The 19389-nt window shown below is 46.6% G+C and overlaps 1 protein-coding gene across 2 annotated transcripts in view; it reads left to right on the top strand.

Moving 5' to 3' along the window:
• Nucleotides 1-19389, top strand: part of DGCR8 (DGCR8 microprocessor complex subunit) — a 35007-nt gene that overhangs the window by 6453 nt on the left and 9165 nt on the right. For both annotated transcript variants that reach the window (XM_028094769.2, XM_028094771.2), the window contains exons 3-9: nucleotides 133-292; nucleotides 2457-2599; nucleotides 2762-3044; nucleotides 5117-5314; nucleotides 5581-5682; nucleotides 6446-6544; nucleotides 8359-8441. In XM_028094769.2, coding sequence (XP_027950570.1) covers nucleotides 133-292; nucleotides 2457-2599; nucleotides 2762-3044; nucleotides 5117-5314; nucleotides 5581-5682; nucleotides 6446-6544; nucleotides 8359-8441 — 1068 coding nt within the window. The remainder of the gene's footprint in view (nucleotides 1-132; nucleotides 293-2456; nucleotides 2600-2761; nucleotides 3045-5116; nucleotides 5315-5580; nucleotides 5683-6445; nucleotides 6545-8358; nucleotides 8442-19389) is intronic.

Below are 19389 nucleotides of genomic sequence, written 5' to 3'. Positions count from 1 at the left end.
ATAAAGGCATACCTAGGCCCCACTTGAGAGTGCCTCATTTCTGTGTCTGTTCTCACTAATGCTGTTAAGCTTGCCTGTGGTACAGAAATGCAGGCTCCGGGGGCCCTGGTGTCTGAACAGCGTGTTTTGCAGGATGATTTTGACAACGATGTTGATGCTCTGCTGGAAGAAGGCCTTTGTGCTCCCAAAAAGAGACGAATGGAGGAGAAATATGGAGGAGACAGTGACCATCCATCTGACGGAGAGACAAGCGTGCAGCCAATGATGACCAAGATTAAAACTGTGCTAAAAAGTAAGTCAGCCAGTCAGAAAGTAGTGTGTTTGTGGGGCGGCAGAAGTGCCATTTTGAGAGCCCTTGGGTGCCAGGCAGTGGTCTTACCAGTGCACACATGTTTGAGAGAGGACAGTCACGTGTGGTGAAGGGGAGACAGACAAGACACAAGGAAGCACCAGATGTACAATGACCCGGGTGCAGATTGTGGTGTCATGCGTGGATACACACTGGAGCGGTTGGTGTTGTGCAGGGGAATGGGGAGGCACTTCTGACGGGGTGGGGGTGAGGGGATGTTGTTGTTGCTGGAAGATGACAAGATGGGCAACTAGAGGATGTGAGGCCAAGGCCAGAGGTGGGTGCAACACTGTGGCAGGTGATGGTTGGATTCTGGATTCTCCGCCAAGTGTCAGGGGAAGCCGCTAGAAGCAGGCAGGTGTTGTTACACAATTTTTGTCTAAAGGCACAGCTCCTATGGCTGCAGCATGGTGTGTGGACTTTAGGTGGCTAGGGTGTGAGCTCCTGTGGTAGGGGTGAAGGTGTTCCAAAGCTGCACTGGGATTTGGTGGGTGGGGGGAGCAGTCGGCCTGGAGTTGCCTGTGGGGCTGGGCATTGGGCAGTGGGAAGGAGCTGAACGGATGTGTCGGGACTCGGGCATACAGTTGAGACCTTAGGCTGAGGGTTGGAGTGCAGAACGTGGCTTGGCGTGATGGGAGGAAATCGAGGGGCAGGTGTTGTGTAGTCTCCCACTGCAGAGTGGACGGGTTGGCTGTGCTGGGTGCCACAAAGCCCTGTCCATTCTGAGCAGCCTGGTTCAGGTTCACAGTGTGCCTGTCCATGACTTCAGGCATGCCACTGGGTCTGCCTGCACCAGGAATTGCTGTGTCTTTCCCTCTGCAGCCTTCTGCTCCACCTTACCCGCCTGGCAGCCTGCCCCACAGTGCTGCCTCCCAGGAGCTGTGGCATGGGCCTCAGGCTCACAGGCTGCGTGTAAGCTGCATGTGAGCTCTTCAGACGGCTGGGCCAAATTTATGACTGCTACTTGTCACAAATGAGTAGCCCAGGTGCACCAGTGACCCATGTTGTACTTTGCTAGCATTTTGTTTGCTTCTCCTTGTCCTGACTTAGCCCGAAGCTGGTGTGAGGCAGCTCCTTGGCTCAAGCCTGGGTAGGGGAGAGTGCGTGTGACAGTGTCTGTGAACCTCTGACCTCTCGTGCTCCCTCCCATCATCAACCATCCAGCCAGGATTGTTATGTGCTGATGTCAGGCCAGGGGTTAACACTGCCGGGTGGGGACCTGGCACTGGGATGCTACTCCCTTGTCCGTGAGAGTCCCTCATGCCATTTCATTATGTCTATGTTTTTAAAATTTCGTTTGTTTTTTTCTTTTGTCCCTAAATTTCTCACTTGCTCCCAATTCCTGTAAGAGAATTGTTTCAGTTAAATCTTTGTGCTTTTCCTAGTCACCGGTCCTGTCAGTGGCAGGTGTCAAGTGGGTAACAAGTCTTGAGCTTTTTTCTTTGACTGCCTGTAAAGCAAAGAAGGAATTGGGAGTGGTGTTCTAAAACTGACTTAGAAACGTATGAATTGGAAGTAGTGTTTCACGTGCTGGTGAGAGTGTGCAGCTCAGGTACAATGAACACTTGCTGTCGAGTCACAGGGAGCAGTGGTCGGCAGACATGCAATTTGTTAGCAAAATTTACTCAGCCCCTGGGGTGCCTCTGGCCACAGCCAAGGCAGGCAGTGAGGGATTGATGGCCGTGGTGCCCACAGCTGTGCAGGCAGCAGCTGAGGCTAGGACTCGTGTCTTGTAGAACCTCATCCCAGGCTCCTTTGTGCACCATGTGCTGTTCTAGGCCCAAGAGTACAGCAGTAAACAAGGTGGACAGCTTCCTGCTATTGAGGAGGGACTTAGATTCTCTGGGTTGGAGCCATATAAACAAGCACAACAATTAAGAACAGAGTTTCGTGCATTGGAGGTGCTGAGTGGCAGGCAGGGCTGGGTAGGCTCTGTCTGGTGGAGGGTGGGGTACTTCTCTACTCCCCTAGTTCTTAGAGGTTGTTTCCAATCAATCCTTGGTTGACTTTACTATTTTTATCTGCCATGTGTCATGATTTTGAAGCTATCTCTACAACTCAAAAGTGTTTCTGAAGTGATTGTAGGATGCTCTTGTCTTCTGTGCAGGTCGTGGCCGTCCTCCCACAGAACCATTGCCCGACGGGTGGATCATGACATTCCATAACTCCGGAGTCCCGGTGTACCTACACAGAGAGTCTCGGGTGGTCACCTGGTCCAGGCCGTACTTCCTGGGAACGGGAAGCATACGGGTAAGCGATGCATCAGTCATGAATTTAGTCTTGTAAGTTTGCAGACTGAACATACACACGCTGTGTTTGCATGCTAGCCAGGCAGAGGCAAGTGGAAGGCTTCAGATGTTCAGAACTTTGGTGTCATCCTTGTAATCTGTGTTGCAATTTCACTATCCACAGAAACATGATCCTCCTCTGAGCAGCATTCCTTGTCTGCATTACAAGAAAATGAAGGACAATGAGGAAAGAGAGCAAAACAGTGAGCTCACCCCCAGTGGGGAAGTGTCCCCTGTCAAGCCCCTGAGCCGATCTGCAGAGTTGGAGTTCCCCCTGGAAGAGCCTGACTCCATGGGAGCTGACTCGGGGGCCCTTGATGAGAAGGACCCACTTGGGGCTGAGGCTGCTCCTGGGGCCCTGGGGCAGGTGAAGGCCAAGGTTGAGGTGTGCAAAGACGAATCAGTTGGTAAGTTTCTGGGGTGAACTTTCTTCCTTAGTTGTTGGCTGGGATCCATCTGCAGGGATGTGGCTGCCCTCCACGCCTTTCCCGGGGTCACATTCCTCTTGCTGAAGGCCACCTGTTCCTGCTTTTGTCTGTGAGGAAGGGACTTCTGGGGACCTCTCTCCACTCTTTTGTGGTTGGAAATGCCTGTCTCCCTGATCTTAGAACCTGCCTGGGTCTGCAGGCCCCACATGGCCGGGGCTGCTGTGGAGATGGCTACTGTCAGTGCACACTGGCGTTTTTCTCTCGTTACTTTTGTGCCCTTTCCTGAAATCTTGGTTTTTCAGTAGGATGTGCTCATGTGGCATTGTTTTGATCTGTCTTGATGCACTCAGAATGAACTTCTTCAATCCACAGATTCAGTACTGGGAGACAGCCACTATTCTGTGGACGTTTCCCTCTTCAACCCCATAATTGCTTTTGGCTATGTATTGGTGTTTCTCTTCTCTCTTCTGTGTCTTTTAGCTTAGGCCTACCCATGAAAGTCTTGGTTGTCTCTACAGTGGTGGCAGACCTCTCTCAGCCCACCTGCTGAATCTCTTTCAAAGAGGACTTTGTGTTTTCAGGACTTTGGTTATTGCTATTTAGATATTGTCTGAATATTGCTGCCCAGCCTTCATTGTAACTCTTAGGTGTGAGGAGCCTAGAAAAGCTGGGGCGGGGCGGGGGGATGCACCACTGCTGAGGGAGAGGCCTTGGTGGAGAGGGCTGGTTGGAGCCTTAGGCATCTGGGGAAAGACAGGGTGTGTCACTGGCTCCCAGCTTCCCCCCGCGGACAGACTGCTATCTCCCCCAACCTGCCTGCCTGTTGCCTCCCTCCCCATCCACGTCAGCTGCCCCTGTCTTCTGTCCATGTGTCCGGGCTTTTCTCAGGACCCAGCTGGAAGGGAGCTTTCGCTTTAAGACTTCAATGTAATGGTTTCTTTTTTCAAATCCATCTTTTATGCACACGTAACACCTGAATGTGTTCTTGTGTTTTGGAAAACACCTGTCTTTCACTTCTAATTTTACTCCCTTTGGAGAGGTGACCACTTGTACTTGTTTCCAGAATTCTTTGCATTCACATGTAAAGAAATAACGTGCTTTAGTATGTAACTAAGTGGGTGCAGGTATATTGTTTCACAGCCTTGTGTTTTAACCATATACTTCTCGGTCTTTCACACGGACTTCCTCCCTCTACTTCCATAGGTGTTGCTCTTAGGGCTCGGTGTGAACCACAAGAGTCTCTGCCTCAGGGCTTATACTTGCATAAGAAACCAGTGAGGGTGATGTGACCCTCTAGGATATCCTGGGAGCCAGAGGGATAGTGGGTACAACAGTACAAGCTGGAGGCCCCTGGGAACTTCACTGAGTGGAGGTGGGTGGTGAGCAGTGGGATTGGGCCAGGGGCTTTGTGGGGAGAGGCATGACAGGTGCCAGGGCCCCAGCTGCCTGGGTGTGTTGCTGAGTGGCTGCAGGCAGCCAGGGTGGCCGGAGGGGAAGAGCTCAAGGCGCACAGTGCTTTGACTGCTGTGATACTTGTTTTAATACAGGGAGAAAAGTCTTGAAGGCCATCTGGTTTGTTTTTTTTTTTAAGCTTTTTCTTTTTCTTCTTGTTCCAAATAGACTAAAAGAGCATCTCAGAAATTTGTCCATAAGGGACCTTCCTGAGTAATTTGAGTGACAGGACCTGGTTCAGGGGTGTCTGGGTGGCTCAGTCTTAAGTGTCTGCCTTAGGCTCAGGTCATGATCCCAGGGTCCTGGGATCGAGGCCCATGTCAGCAGGGAGCCTGCTTCTCCCTCTCCTTCTGCGCCTCTCCCCTACTTGTGCTCTCTCTTGCGCACTCTCTCTCAAATAGATAAATAAAATCTTAAAAAAAGAAAAAAGAAAGGACCTGATTCTTTGCTTTCTTTGCCCTTCAAAAGGGAAAGGAATGGGGAATGGCATGGCGGGGCCTGTTTGATGGGCAGCCCGTCACCATCCTACTCACTGAACAGAGGAAACATGACTCTTAGGTTGGAAGTTAGCAATTTTGTTCTCTGGTAAATCCACATAGATCTTGAGGAATTTCGGAACTACCTGGAAAAGCGTTTTGACTTTGAGCAAGTCACTGTGAAGAAATTCAGGACTTGGGCCGAGCGGCGGCAGTTTAACCGAGAAATGAAACGGAAACAGGCCGAGTCCGAGAGGCCCATCCTGCCTGCCAATCAGAAACTCATTACTCTGTCTGTGCAGGATGCACCCACAAAGAAAGGTGAGTTGGGGCACGTAAATTTTATCTTGGGCAGATTGGTTATCCTGTTTTTTTTTTTTTTCACTTGATGGTCTTAGAACATATGCTTTGTGTGTAAGTTGCATTTACTTCAAAGCTTATGTTTACCCTACGAATGCAGAGGTGTACTACGTTCACAGTGGTGAGCCCCTAATTCAGTGAGTCGCTAACTTGGATGGTGCCAGGTCCCAAGTGCTAGCTTGCGGCAGGTCCTCACGCTGTTGCTGAGATAGGCCTTCTTGTCACAGAGTTTGTCATTAACCCCAACGGGAAGTCCGAGGTCTGCATCCTGCACGAGTACATGCAGCGCGTCCTCAAGGTCCGCCCCGTTTATAATTTCTTTGAATGTGGTAAGTTTGACCTCCCTCGTCTCGGTCCTGAAGAATCCTACACCTCACTGGGGTCATGGCTGGGGAGGCGGGAACTGATCAGTAACCCCACTCTGCTGGGATAGAAGTGAAAGGGCAGGGCAGGGAGAAGCGCGCTGCAGGTGGGCGGGCTGTGTTCACAGTTGTGTGCCCCTTCTGAGGACAAATGCCTGTGCCTCCCCCTTTCTTTATCCACACTCCCCGCACTCCCACCTTCTTCTCATCCCTTGCTCTGAGGAAGGCCCCCCACTGCGTCTCCACCTGCCCCCAGGTGGATGAAGGGGCCTTGGGCCTGCACTTCCCACCAGCCGTCTCCTGTCGCCATCCGCATCACACCTTTGTGAAAACGAGTTTGTCTTCCCCGTAGAACCCTGAACCCAGGAGCACTCATTGTTTTAATGTCGTCCCCTTGGCTTCCTGCATCTGTGCATCTCTGCTCTTCACAGTCCTCTGTCCATCTTTCACAGACATTGATCCCTGTCCCTGGTGGCTTGGCCTCTGGCCTCCTGTTTCCCCTCCAGCTTACTAACCTGTGGTCCCCCGTTTCCCAGTTTTCCTGGCATGCTCTCTGCCTGTTGACCAATCCTTGGCCCTATCTCCATGCCTCAGGGAGCCCCCGTCTCTGCCTTCCAGCAGTAGCCCTGACCCTGCCTTGTCTCTTGGTGCTAGCAGATTGTATGTGTGCATGCGTGCGCGATTTTATTGTCTTGGCAACTATTTTTAAAACCGTAATTTTAATTTTAAGAGAACCCAAGTGAGCCTTTTGGTGCCTCGGTGACCATTGATGGTGTGACCTATGGATCTGGAACTGCAAGCAGCAAAAAACTTGCGAAGAATAAAGCTGGTAATGTGCCTGCTTGGGTGTCAGAGACCCATGCTGCCCACAGTGTCCGCCCCTCCCCTTGGCTAGGGAGGGCTGGGGGTGGGGCAAATCCATTTGATTTATGTAATCCTCTAACTTGGTTTTTTAAAGTATGTGCTCATAGGAAAAGACTCAAATAGAGGAAGTAAAATGTGAGAAATAAAACTAGAAAACTCAAACCTCTGCTCTGTGGCAGCTGGGCTAGAATCCCGCCCTTGTCTCCACTGCTCACAGAGCTCACTGGGCCGCCGTGAGCACACGTTCTAGAGTGGGGTTGTTCGTAAACCGTGCAAAATGTGGGCATGCTAGATGACAAAGAGGTGGATTTTCACACTTGGCATTCTTGAGTGGTTTTGACGTGAGAGGATGAATTCCTGAGTCCTTCAATCTCTAGATTTGGGACTGCCCCTCACTGAATGTAGCCTGTCAGATCCCTGGGAAGGCCTATGTTTTCCAGTTAAAAGGGAAGCCATTCTGCCTCACCATCAGGGTTACTTGGCCTCTTCTGGGAAGAAGCACATTTTAGGGTGGGTGTTGGGGGTGTACCCCAGGCCTGGTGCCCATAGTTCTGTTCTTTTTTTTTTAAGATTTTATTTATTTGAGAGAGAGAGAGAGAGAGCATGAGCTGGGGGGAGGGGCAGAGGGAGAAGCAGACTCTCCGCTGCCGAGCAGGGAGCCTGATGTGGGGCTCGATCCCAGGACCCGGAGATCATGACCTGAGCTGAAGGCAGGTGCCCCCCACGTTCTATTCTTAAGGTTTCTACCTCTGCTGTAGTGTTTCCAAAGCACTCTGCCCTGTACAGGCACGAAGTATGTCAGTTTCATCACATTCTTACCAGGTCTCGGGGGGTGGGGGGGTGGGGGGGGTAAAAGTGCTTTTGTTCACGTGACTCTGAGTTTACCTTGGAGTTGCTTTCTTTTGTGGTATATGCTGAGGATGATTGAGAGGATATGTTACTTTCTGTCCTTCCTTCTGTGAGGCTGTGCTGGGATCACACACTCCACCCCTTCTCTGGGAAGGCCTGCTGTCCATTTTAGAAAAATTGTGCCAAAAGGCTTTTTCAGCTCAGCATACTAGTGCTACCAAGGTCATGGCGCAAATAGCTCAGAGTAGGGCCCATTGTGGGGGTGGAAACGTCCTGGCAGTAGGGCTCTGCTCTCCCCACATATGAGGATCCACTTCCTCTGCCCAGATCCTCTAGATATCTCACTTGCTAGCACCTACGACTCTATAGGGTCAGATTGTTACTTCTCCCCATTCCCCAGCACTCCCCACTTCCCCACCCCAGTGGTGAGTGGCAGCCCTGCTCATTCAGAAATCTGTGCTCAGCATTGAGCCATCCCTCTGCTCCATCCTGCAGACGCTTTCTCAAGAGTATCCGTCCAGTCTCGCTGCTTTTCCGTCCCACACTCAACAGCAGCCTGCTCAGTCCTCAGGCCTCACTACTTGGCCTGGGTCCTGCTGAGCCAATTGCCTGCACGCCACCACCGTGACTTTGAAACAGATCTCTCCTGCCTTGCCTGCTACAAGTACCTCAGGGCAAGAGTACATACAGCTTTTGTGGCTTAGGAGGCTGCTCACAGCGTAACACTTTGCCCACTGCGTCCTTTGCTCAGGATGTGCTCCTCCATCCTCTACTCTCCCTGCCTCGGAAGCACTACTGTTCCCCAGGGCCCTTGCTTCCCTCTGAGCCATGGGAACCTTGGCCCTGCGCAGGAGCCAGCGTGCAGCTTGCTCTGGAGTCAGGAAGCAAGCTGGGTCCAAACCCTCACCCTTGGGGTTTTTCTTTTCATAGCCCGAGCTACGCTGGAGATCCTTATCCCTGACTTTGTCAAACAGACCTCTGAGGAGAAGCCCAAAGACAGTGAAGAGCTTGAGGTGAGTGTCATAATCCTGCTCTGTCTAGACCTGTGGCTCCAAGGCAGTGTCTGCGCCATCCCCAGGCTAGTGCAGGTATGGATTTAATCATCCAAGCTCCAGGTGATTTTTGTTTGTTCATATTTCATAAAGGGAAACGTGTTTGTCTTTGTGCAAGCAAGGCAGGGAAATGTCATTTTTTTCTGAGATTTTTGCCCCCTGTGTCTTGTAATGGGTGGCAAAGAATGTGCACAGTCAGCTCTCCCCTGACTAGATCCATGGTGGGAATCTTTGAGACAGAGTCTGTAAGTTATGTTGTTCTTTGTATTAAGAACTGTTTAAAACTAGTAAACCTTTTTGGATAAATATGATTCTATGGTTATTTGTAGTGAGGGCTTTTCAAACTCTGAAGAAGACTTTCTTTTTTATAATGGCTTTTATTGATCTATATATTACCATACATTTTGTCCTTTAAACCATACTGTTGAGTGGATTTTCGTATATTCAGAGTTGTGCAATCATCACAATGGTCTAATCTTACAATATTTTCATCTTTCTAAAAGGAAACCCCATACCCATTAGCAATCACTCCTCATTTTCCCTGTCCCCCAGCCCCTCAATCCCTGGCAACCACTAATCTCCTTTCTGTCTTGATGGATCTGCTAGCTCTGGACACTTCATATCAATGGAATCATATGACATGTGGTCCTTTATTGACTGGCTTCTTTTTAAACCATGCTGTGTTAGCTGTGGGTTTTATCCGATTGAGGAAGTTTCCTTCTGTTTTGCTGAGAGTTTTTTTCAGGAATGGATGTTGGATTTTGACAAATGTTTTTCTTCTGTTGAGATGATCGTGTGGTTTTTGTTTTACTTTATTCATATTAGTGGTATATTGCATGGGTTTTTTGAATATTAAACCAATCTTGGATTTCTGGGACAAATTCCACTTGGTTTTGGTGTACATAAGTTTTGTGTGTTGCTGCATTTAGCGTGCTGGTATTAAGGATTTCTGCAGCTATATTTATAAGGGATACTTGTCTGTAGTTTTCTTGTAATGTGTGGTGTTGGGGGGATACTGTCTTTACAGAATGAGTGGAAAATGCCTTTCTCTTCTCTTGTGTGGAATAGTTTGTGAAAGGTTAGTATTAATTTTTAAACATTTGGTAGAATTCACAGTGAAACCATCTGAGTTTAGACTGGATTTTGATGTTACTTAATTATGTTACTTAATTTTCAAGTGTACTTCTCTTCAGATTTCCTGCTCCTTTTTGAGCTGGTTTGGGGACTTTTTATGTGTATAGGAATTTTTCCGTTTGCTCTAGGCTGTCTCATTCATTGGCATACATCTTTCATAGTGTGTGCTCATGACCCGCTTTATTTGGCAAGGTTGTGCTGATCCTGCATTCACTCCTGATTTTAGTAGTTTCCGTCTCTTCTCTTGGTCAAGTCTAAGGTTTGTCACTGTCATTGATCTTTCAACGATCCATCTTCTGGTTTTGTTTGTTTTTTCTTATTGACTTTTTTGTTTTCTTTATTTTCTATTTCATTTATTTCTGCTCTAGCCTTTATTTCAATACTTTCTTTGGCCAGTCTTAGGTTTATTTTGTTCTTTTCTAGTGTCTTCAGGTTAGGGTATTGATTTGAGGTGTTCTTTTTAAATACTGGAATTTATGGCTATAAATTTTCTTCTGTGTACTACTTTAACTGCAGCCCATAAGCTTTAGTGTGTTGTGTTTGTTTTTGTTCATCTCAGAGTATTTTTCTAATTTCCCTTGCGATTTCTTCCTTGAACTATTGGTCATTTTAGGATTGTTTACTTTTCATATATTTGTGAATTTCCCAAATTTCCTTTAGTTGTTGATCTTTAATTTAATTCCAGTGTGGTTCGAAAACATAGTTTGTATGATTTCAATCAGTCCTTTTAAGTTCACTGAGGCTTGTCTTAGGACCTAGCATACAGTCTGCCCTGGAGAGTGTTACCTGTGTGCATGAGGCAAGTGTACTTCCTGCTGTTACTGGGTGAAGCAGGTGTCGGTTAGGTCCAGTTGGTTTGTGGTGTTTGTTCTATATCTTTTTTGGTCTTCTGCCTTGTTCTTCTGTTTTGTTTTTTTTTTCCTTGAGAGAGAGAGATCGAGTGAGAGTGTGCATGTGCGTGCCCGTGGTGGGGAAGGGGCAGAGGGGGACGGAGAGAGAGAATCCCAAGCAAGCTCCATGCCCAGCACGGAGTTGGAGTCCGACTCAGGGCTCAGTCTCATGACCCTGAGATCTCAGCCTGAGCCGAAATCAAGAGTCGGATGTCCAACCGACTGAGACACCCAGGTGCCCTGCCTTCTGTCTGTTATTGAGAGTGGGTATTGGAGTCTCCAGCTGTTATTCTTGAATTATTTCTCCCTTCACTCTGTCCATTTTTGCTTCATTTATTTTGGGGTTGTTGTTAGATACATACATGTTTGTGGTATTGTGATATAATAAGAAGTATATGTTTGGTGTTTGTTCTTGGTTCCTGGTGCAGAGCTTCTACAATATATTAGTGTTTGTTTTTTGTCCCCAGTTCTTTAAAAAGCTGCAGGTTGATAAAGGTGAATGGAATGTCTTTTCTTATTTTTAACATACCTGTTTTTTCTTTTTAATTTTATTTATTTAAGTAATCTCTATACCCAGTGTGGGGCTCAGACTCAAGACCCCAAGATCATGAGTTGCATGTTCCACCAACTGAGCCAGCCAGATTGCCCCAACACATCCCTTTCAACCACACCTGAGTTTATGTTAATTAAGTGACTTTTGGACCATCCCTTTGAATGGGAGCTGGTTGCCTGTGGAATCTACCATATAATTAGAGGGTTAGAACTTTCAGCCCCCCCTTTCCCATGTGTGTGGTGTGTGTGTGTGTGTGTGTGTGTGTGTGTGTGTGTGTGTGTGTGTTTAGGAGGCAGTGGAGGTTGAGCTAATCGCTAATGGCCAATGATGTAATCAGTTATGCCTGTGCAGTGAAGCCTTCATTAAAAAAAAAAAAAAACCTGAAGGGGTTCAGAGAGCGTCTGGGTTGATGAACCACATTGAGGTGCTAAAAAAGATGGCATGGTGAGAAAAGGCATGGAAGCTCTGTACCCCTTCCTTTATACTTTGCCCTGTTTATCTTTTCAATCTGGTTGTTCCTAAGTTATATCCTTTTGTAATAAACCAGTTCTCTGTTATAAAGTAAACTGTTGTCCTGCGCTCTGTGAGCTGTTCTGGAAAATTATTGAAGCTGCGGGAGGGTTGGGAACCGGTATTGTACAGCTGCTCAGTCAGAAGCACAGGTGACAACCTGGACTTGAGGTCAAGTGATGGCAACAGTCTTGTAGGACTGAGCCCTTAACCTGTGGAGTCTGCTCCAACTCCTGGCAGTTAGTGTTAGAACTGCTTGGTGTGGAAACCCACTCATTTGGTGTCACAAGTGTTGAAACTGGAAGTCAGTTCTGTTTAATGTTCATTATATTAATGTCATCTTGATGGATGGGCCCTTTGTCATTATTAAATATCCTTTATTTCTAATAACAGTTTTTGTCTTAGAGTCAGTTTTATCTGATATAGTCACTCCTACTCTCTTAATTATTCTTTGTGTGATACGTGTTTCCTTCTTTTTACTTTTAGCCTATTTGTGACTTTGAATCTAAATCATGTCTCTTATAGACAGCATATAATTGGGTTTTGTTTTTATCCTTCTGTCAGTCTCTGCCTTTTGATCCGAGGGCTTAGGCAAATTTTTGGGAAGATTTCATTTTATTTTATTTTTAAAGAATTAATTTATTTGAGGGAGAATGTGAATGAGAGTGGGGGGAGGGGCTGAGGGAGAGAATCCCCATGCAGATTTCCCACTGAGCGTGGAGCTGCCCTGCTCAATCCCAGCACCCATGAGACCATGACCTGAGACAAAACTAAGAGTTGGATGCTTAACTGAGCCACCCAGGCGCCCCTAAAGATTTCATTTTTACATAATCTCTGCACCCAGCATGGGGCTCGAACTCAAATCCTGAGATCAAGAGTTGTATGCTCCACTGACTGAGCCAGCCAGGCACCCGTTTTTATTTAAATTTATTGACTTTTTTTGTTTTGTTTTTTCAGCGAGGTGGAGGGGTGGGGTGCTCAGTCCATTGAAATGTAATTCCTGATAAGGTAGAATTGATGTATGCCATGACACTGTTTGCTTTCTGTTTTATGTCTTTCTGTTCCTCATTTCCTCCATTACTGTCTTCTTTGCCTTAAATACTTTATAGTTATTTTCTCAGTGGTTGTCCTAGGGAATTTCAGTCACATCTAAACTAAAAACAATCTAGCTTGGACTATTGCCAGCTTACTTCAATCATATACAAAACTTGGCTCCTATATAGGTCTATTTACCCCCACTTTTATGCTTTCACTGTCACAAATGACATCTCTGTATGTCATGTGTCCATAAACATGGATTTATAGTTATTGCTATATGTAGTTGTCTTTTAATTCAGGTAGAAAAAAAGAGAAACAATATGTGTTTATACTGTCTTTTATTTACTGTAGTTACCTTTACCTTTTGCAGTGCCCTCAGTTTGTTAACAGTCTGTAGTGTTCCTTTTATTTCAGCTGGAAGGCTCTTAGTATTTCTGGGAGGGCAGTTCTGCTAGCAGTGGATTCTCTCAGGTTTTGCTGATCTGAGAATGTCTTAATGATTCCCTTTTTTGTTTTTTTGTTTTTTTTTAAAGATTTTTGTTTATTACAGAGAGAGACAGCGAGAGCAGGAACACAAGCAGGGGGAGTGGGAGAGGGAGAAGCGGGCCTCCCCCCAGAGCAGGGAGCCCGATGCAGTCTCTTAACTGACTGAGCCACCCAGGTGCCCCTGATTCCCTTTTTTGAAGCATGGTTTTGCTGGTTATAGAATTCTTGGTTGACATTCTTTTTCTTCATAGTGGGAATATGTCATCCTACTGCCTTCTGGCCTCTACAAGGAATGAGAGGTCAGCTGTTCATCTTACTGAGTCACATTATTGATGAGTTGTTTCTCTTACTGTTTTCAAGGTTTTCTCTTTGGTCTTTGACAGGTATGTCTAGGTATAGATTTCTTTGACAGGTATGTCTAGGTATAGATTTCTTTAGCTTATTCTTTTGGAATTTGTTGAACTTCTTGAATATGTAATGTTTTTCGTCCTTGGGAAGTTTCAGCCTTTATTTCCTCACATTTTTTTTTTTTTGCCCTTTTATTTCTCCTCTCTTTCTGGGACTCCTGTTATATGTAAGCTGGTATACTCCCACAGTAGCCCACAGGTCTCATAGACACACAGACCTCATAGTCACTAGTCTTTTTCTTTTTTTAAATGTTCCTCAGACTGGATATTAACCCAACCAGTGCGGGGCTTGAACTCAGGACCCTGAGATTGAGAGGCAGAAGCTCAACCAATTGAGCCACCCAGGCACCCCTTTGATTTTCCTGTCTTAAGTTTGCTGATCTTTCTTCTGACCGAATTGGCTTTTGAACCTCTCTAGTGAATTTTTTATAATTTCTATGTCTTTATTGAAATTCTGTTTGGTGAGATATTGTTCCTTTGCTTTCCTTTAATTCTTTAGACATGGTGTGTTTTGTTTGTTTTTCTTTTTTTTAGTTTTTTGAGCATATTTATTAAAGCTGATTTAAAGTCTTTAGTAAGTCCAGTTTCCTCAGGGATGGTTTGTATTGATTGCTTTCCCCCATCTTGTAGGGCATATACATTTGTGTTTCATTTCATATCTCATAATTTCTTTTATTGAAACCTGGGTATTTTAAATAATGTGGCAACTCTGGATATCAGATTACCTCCCCTTCCCAAGATTTGTTATTCTTGCTGTTTTTGTTGTTATTTAGTGATTTTGTTAGTTTGCTAGGACTGGCATAACAATATATCACAACCTGGGTGATTTAAACAACAAATTTTTTGCCTCACAATTCTGAAGACTAGACCTCTAAAAGTGTCAGCAGGGTTGGTTCCCTCTGGGGGCTGGGAGGGAAGGATCTCTTTCAGGCCTCTTTCCTTCATTTGGAGATAGCTGTTGAAGATAATTGATAACAGGCTTTCTCCCTGTCTGTGTGTTTATTTCCAGATCTCCTCTTTATAATGACAGTAGTGTCGTGTTGGGTTTAGGGCCCAGCCTAATGACTTCATTTTCATGATTACCTCTGTAAGGACCCTGTCTGCAAAAAAGGTCACATAATGGCATACTGGAAGTTAGGATTTCAACATATGAATTTGTGGGGGGACATATTTCAACCCATAACAGTGACTTTCCTAGACTGTTCTGTGAAATCCAGATCAGAGATTTCTTGACCTAAACCAGTAAGTCTCCTCGCCTTTGCCAGGGGGCTCTTTATGCAAATTATGGTCACCTTTAGTGCTCTAATAGTTGACAACTGTGTCTTAGCCTTCCCACTTGCACAGAGCTTCCAAGTCAATTGGGTGAGAGATTTGGGCCTTCTTGGGTCTTTCCTAGACATGCACGTGGCCACCTAGATCCCCAAATTGGAGCTTTTCAAAGTCCCTTATGGGCAGCTGTCTCATTCTCTAGATTCCCTTTTATGTTTTCTGACCTGCCTCTTGCTTGCCAGCTGGTATCCCAGCCTTAGGCAATTGCAGTATGAAACAGTTGCCGATGATTATTTTTGACAGATTTCCTGGGGAGTTGGGCTGTTTGCACTGAGTGAGCTCTGAGTTGGGTCACGCAAAGGCAAGTTTATTATGGGACTTTTCTATAGAGATACCAGCTGGGCCAGATGGCAATGGTTCTCTGGGGTTGGAGTGTTGGGGAACCATCCTGCCTTCTTCAGTGGCTGTGGGTTTGCTGGTTCCTAAGGCCACCATAGAGCTGGGAAGAGGAGACAGAAATGGGCCAAGTTAAAATGCTACAAAACTCATTGTCTTACCAAGATTCAGCCACTTTTCTTGAATAAATGCTCCTCAGATTGTTGTCTTTGTTTAATTTCCAGAATTCTGAAGAAGTTGATTCTGACAATTTTTATTGATTCTGTGGAGGAGCAAGTTTCAGAGGTCCTTTATTCTGCCACTCTAGAAGGGCTTCAGGATGCACTTAAAATTTTTTTCCAGTCTTTTTAGACTGATACTATTATAAAATATGGTAAAGTGCCCATGGCAGTCAAATGTCTGTATTCTGTGCTCAGAGCCTAATCACCAGAAACAGTATCAAAAGGATTAGCTCCTCCAGGAAAAATCACATTTTCTACTTTATTTCTGAATAACCCGACTGTGGAACAGTGGTGTTCAGGGAGGCTTCCAGGGCATGTTGGAGAACCCGGTACCTAGACCCTTCCCCACAGCCCGCCAAGGCCCTTAGGGTTGGTGTTGTAGTGGCTGATGAAACATGGGCTGCATAGGCTCCACCGCCCTGTCCTCTGATACAGGGCGGCAGAAACTGGAAGGCTCACCGCGGTTCTGGTTCTGGTAGTCGGCCTGGCCTAGGCAGGCAGGGGATATGTGGCTCCGGCAGGCTTTTTGGAGGATGGAACTTTGCTTTGTTTGTCACAGCAGCTTATCTGAGCAGGCTCTGCTGTTGGCCACCAGTGGGGGCAGGGAGGGATGGGGAATCTTGCAGGACACACACCCCCCTTGCCTGTGGCTATTATTGTGGTAAAGTTTAAAGTAACTCAGTAAATTACAGTTGACTTGAAAATTTTTTGACATGTTGAGATAATGGAAAGTTCTCCAGGGTTAGTACAACAAGCGTTAGGAATGCCTGGTTTCAAGATAACATCCAAGACAGTCTCTCTTTAGTGTTGTGGCCTCTAAGATACCATCATCTTGCTTGGTTGGTGGTTGAATGAATAAGCAGCTCATTCCAGTTTTTAAATCTGAAAGTCTGTGCTTGCTCTGGCTTTAGTTCACTTTCGTGTTTGGCACCATTGTGGTTCCCTAAGCAGGGACCACCCAGTTTCATTCTGGCCAGCACAGGGACCTAGGGTGTGTTCCATGGCTCCTCCAGCCTTGGCAGGATATGTGTGTTGCACAGTGGTCTGTTGCTCCAGTTCCCTGCTCTGTCCCAGCTGCCCTTTGCAGTCCTACCACCTGCATTGCGGCCTCCTCATATCTGGCCATGCAGTGGGAAATGCACCTGGAGGGCTGCAAGCTCTCTCTAGACTTTACATCAGCCCTGTCACTGCCTCACACTTTGTGATCAGGGGACACTTGATCAGAGGCCAGTGGTTACCTCTTCTCTGTTGGAGGTGCATGGTTTTGATGATGACCAGCTGGCAGTCTTTGTGCTCTGTTCTTTCGTCCTCCACCTTTCCTCCTGCCCTCAGTTTGCAAGGTCATTGTGGCTGCAGCCTTTTCCTTGGAGCCTTTCCCATCAGCGCCTCTAGTGAGGCATTTGCATTTGCCTGAGGCATCTGCCAGGGCAGATGCTATCGGTTTCTGGGATTTTTGTGCCTCAGGTTTTGCCGAACAGTAGTAAGATTCATGTTCTGGCCATATATTCTGGGGCTTGTCTGGAAAGTGAGGGATCTTTCTAGAAATGACATCGGAAAGTAGGCTGAGAAAGAGGAGGTTTCCCCAGGTGGAGGATGCCACATGGGCAGCTTGGAAATCCCAGGTAAAAGTTCCCTTGTACACACAAGGGGCTTTTCCATGTCAGTTCTCCAATTCTCTGACATCAGCGAGGTGTCTACAGCTCTGCTGAGTTCTCACACTGTCTACATGGAGTTGATTCAGTCCCAAAAGACTGCCCACACTTCACACTTAAGCCACAAATGGGGTGCCCAGGCCACCCACATTGCCCAGCCAACGACAAGATTCAGGGGTTCCCATGGCTTCGCTCAGTTTCACTAATTTGCTTGAATTAGAACTTTTTTAGAATCTGCTCTCAGAACTCAGGGAAACACCTTAAGTTTACTGGTTTATTATAAAGGATACACATGGACAGCCAGATGAACAGGTCCTTAATTGTGTTTGGTCAGATGAACAGGTCCTTAATTGTGTTTGGTCTTTCTGGTGACCAGCCCCATCATGAAACTGTCCAAGGTCCCCACCAACCCCAACACCCCCCCCCCCGCAACCCTCCCCCCAGTCTCCTCATTGGCATAAACTGAGGTGAGGTCCAGAGGGGCTCATGTGAATAACAAAAGATACACCTATCGCTCAGGAAATTCTAAGGGTTTTAGGAGCTCCATGCCAGGAACTGAATATAAGGACCAAATACGTGTCCGATGGCCAAAAATGTCCTCATCCTCTGGAGAGGGTTTTTCACACTTAGAATTTAAATGTATATGTGTGTGCACACATTAACATTGTATTTTTCCCTTGTTTTAAAATTTGTTAGAGAAGAGAGTAGCTTCTCTGTTAGGTTGGATGTGTTAGAGCATCTCAGTCCTGACTGATTTTGCTGTCTTGCTCCTAAAAAATTGTGACAGTGTTTCTGTCACATCCTTACGAGTAGCTCAATAGGTGGTGGCCCCTCTTACCCATGGTGCCTCTGTGGAGGTGTGGTGCCAGAGCTTAGGCTGTGGGGGCATTCCCTTCTTGTGTGGACTCCCGGGGGGCGGACAGCAGGATGCCATGGTGGGCTGAGTGGGCCCTGGTTCTTTGGGAGCTCTCGCTGTGCCCTCCTGTCCTTGTGGTACAGTGGCACAAAGTCCACATGCAATGGTGGCATGGATATAGAACATCCAGAGTTTGAGAGCTGCCCTGGAAGTAGAGGCTTGGGGCAGGGCTTGTTTGATGTTGATTAAAAAGGCAAAAACGGATGACCAGAACTGGCACCATGCCCATTCATAAGACCTGGGGTGATTTCTTCTCAGTATATTATTGCTTCTTAGATACCTGTGGGTTCTGGTTGGTTCATGGTTGTTCTAGAATTTAGGTATTAGTGACCCATTGTTTTTGCCTTTTTGGTTCCCCCCCCCCAATTTACTTTTTAATTTATACAGAGTTAAATACACTTTTTGGTACACTTCTGTGAGTTTTGAACCATGCATATAGTTTTGTCATGTAACCCACAGCACAATCAAGAACATTTTCAAATCCCCCCTCCCAGTTCTCTTGAACTGTCCTTTTGTTGTCAGAATTCTCTCTTTTCACCCTGTTAGGCACTGAACTGTCTCCCTAGGTTAGCCAATTCCCGAATGTCTTATCAGTGGAGTGACAGGGTAGGTACCCTGAGTACCAGGCTCCAACTCAGTGATGCACGTAGGATTTGTCTCTGTTGGTGCCTGTGTCGATGGTTGGGTCATTTTTGCTGCTGAGCGTGCCCACTACAGGGCAGTGCTGGGTGTGTTCTTCCTTCTTGATTGAGGGGTGTTGAGCACATTGCCAGTTTTGGGTGATTAGCACTTGGTTGCTATGAGGCTGTCCAGGTTTCCATGTGAGCGTAGATAAATAAGCACCCAAGATGGCCTTGCTGGGCTGTACGGTAGGTGTGTGTTCAACTGGATGCCTTTGCACGTCTGTGGGGAGCAGCATGTGTATGTGGATCTGTCTCTACATTTGGTTCTGTCTCCTTGGTCTGTGTGTCCCTTCACCAGTGCCACACCTTCTTGATGACACCTTCTTGATTTATTTGAGAGAGAGAGAGAGCGTGATTGTGGCGGGGGTAGGGGCAGAGGGAGAGTGAAAGAATCCCAAGCAGATTCCGCCACTTGAGTGCGGAGCCCAACACAGGACTCGATCTCACAACCCTGAGATCCTGACCTGAGCTGAGACCAAGAGTCGGATGCTTAACTGACTGCACCACCCAGGCACCCAAATGACATGAATTCTTGAAATCAGATAGTGTGAACCCTCCAACTTTGTTCTTTTTTCAAAAGTGCTTCCATACCATGCTCCTTTGCCCTTCCATAAAGAAACAGTATGTCAGTATGGAAAGTTCTGTTGAGATTCTGATAGGAATTGTGTTACATCTGTAGATGAATTTGGGGAGAATGTACTTCCTAATGGTATTGAGTCTTTCAGTTCACAACCCCAGTGTGTCTCCCCATTTA

This window comes from Eumetopias jubatus, unplaced genomic scaffold (genome assembly GCF_037043125.1).
Source record: "Eumetopias jubatus isolate StellerSeaLion01/CBP00866 unplaced genomic scaffold, mEumJub1_p1.0 scaffold_16, whole genome shotgun sequence".
In the NCBI taxonomy this organism is placed as follows: Eukaryota; Metazoa; Chordata; class Mammalia; order Carnivora; family Otariidae; genus Eumetopias; species Eumetopias jubatus.
This window is presented reverse-complemented; position numbering and strand designations above follow the sequence as displayed.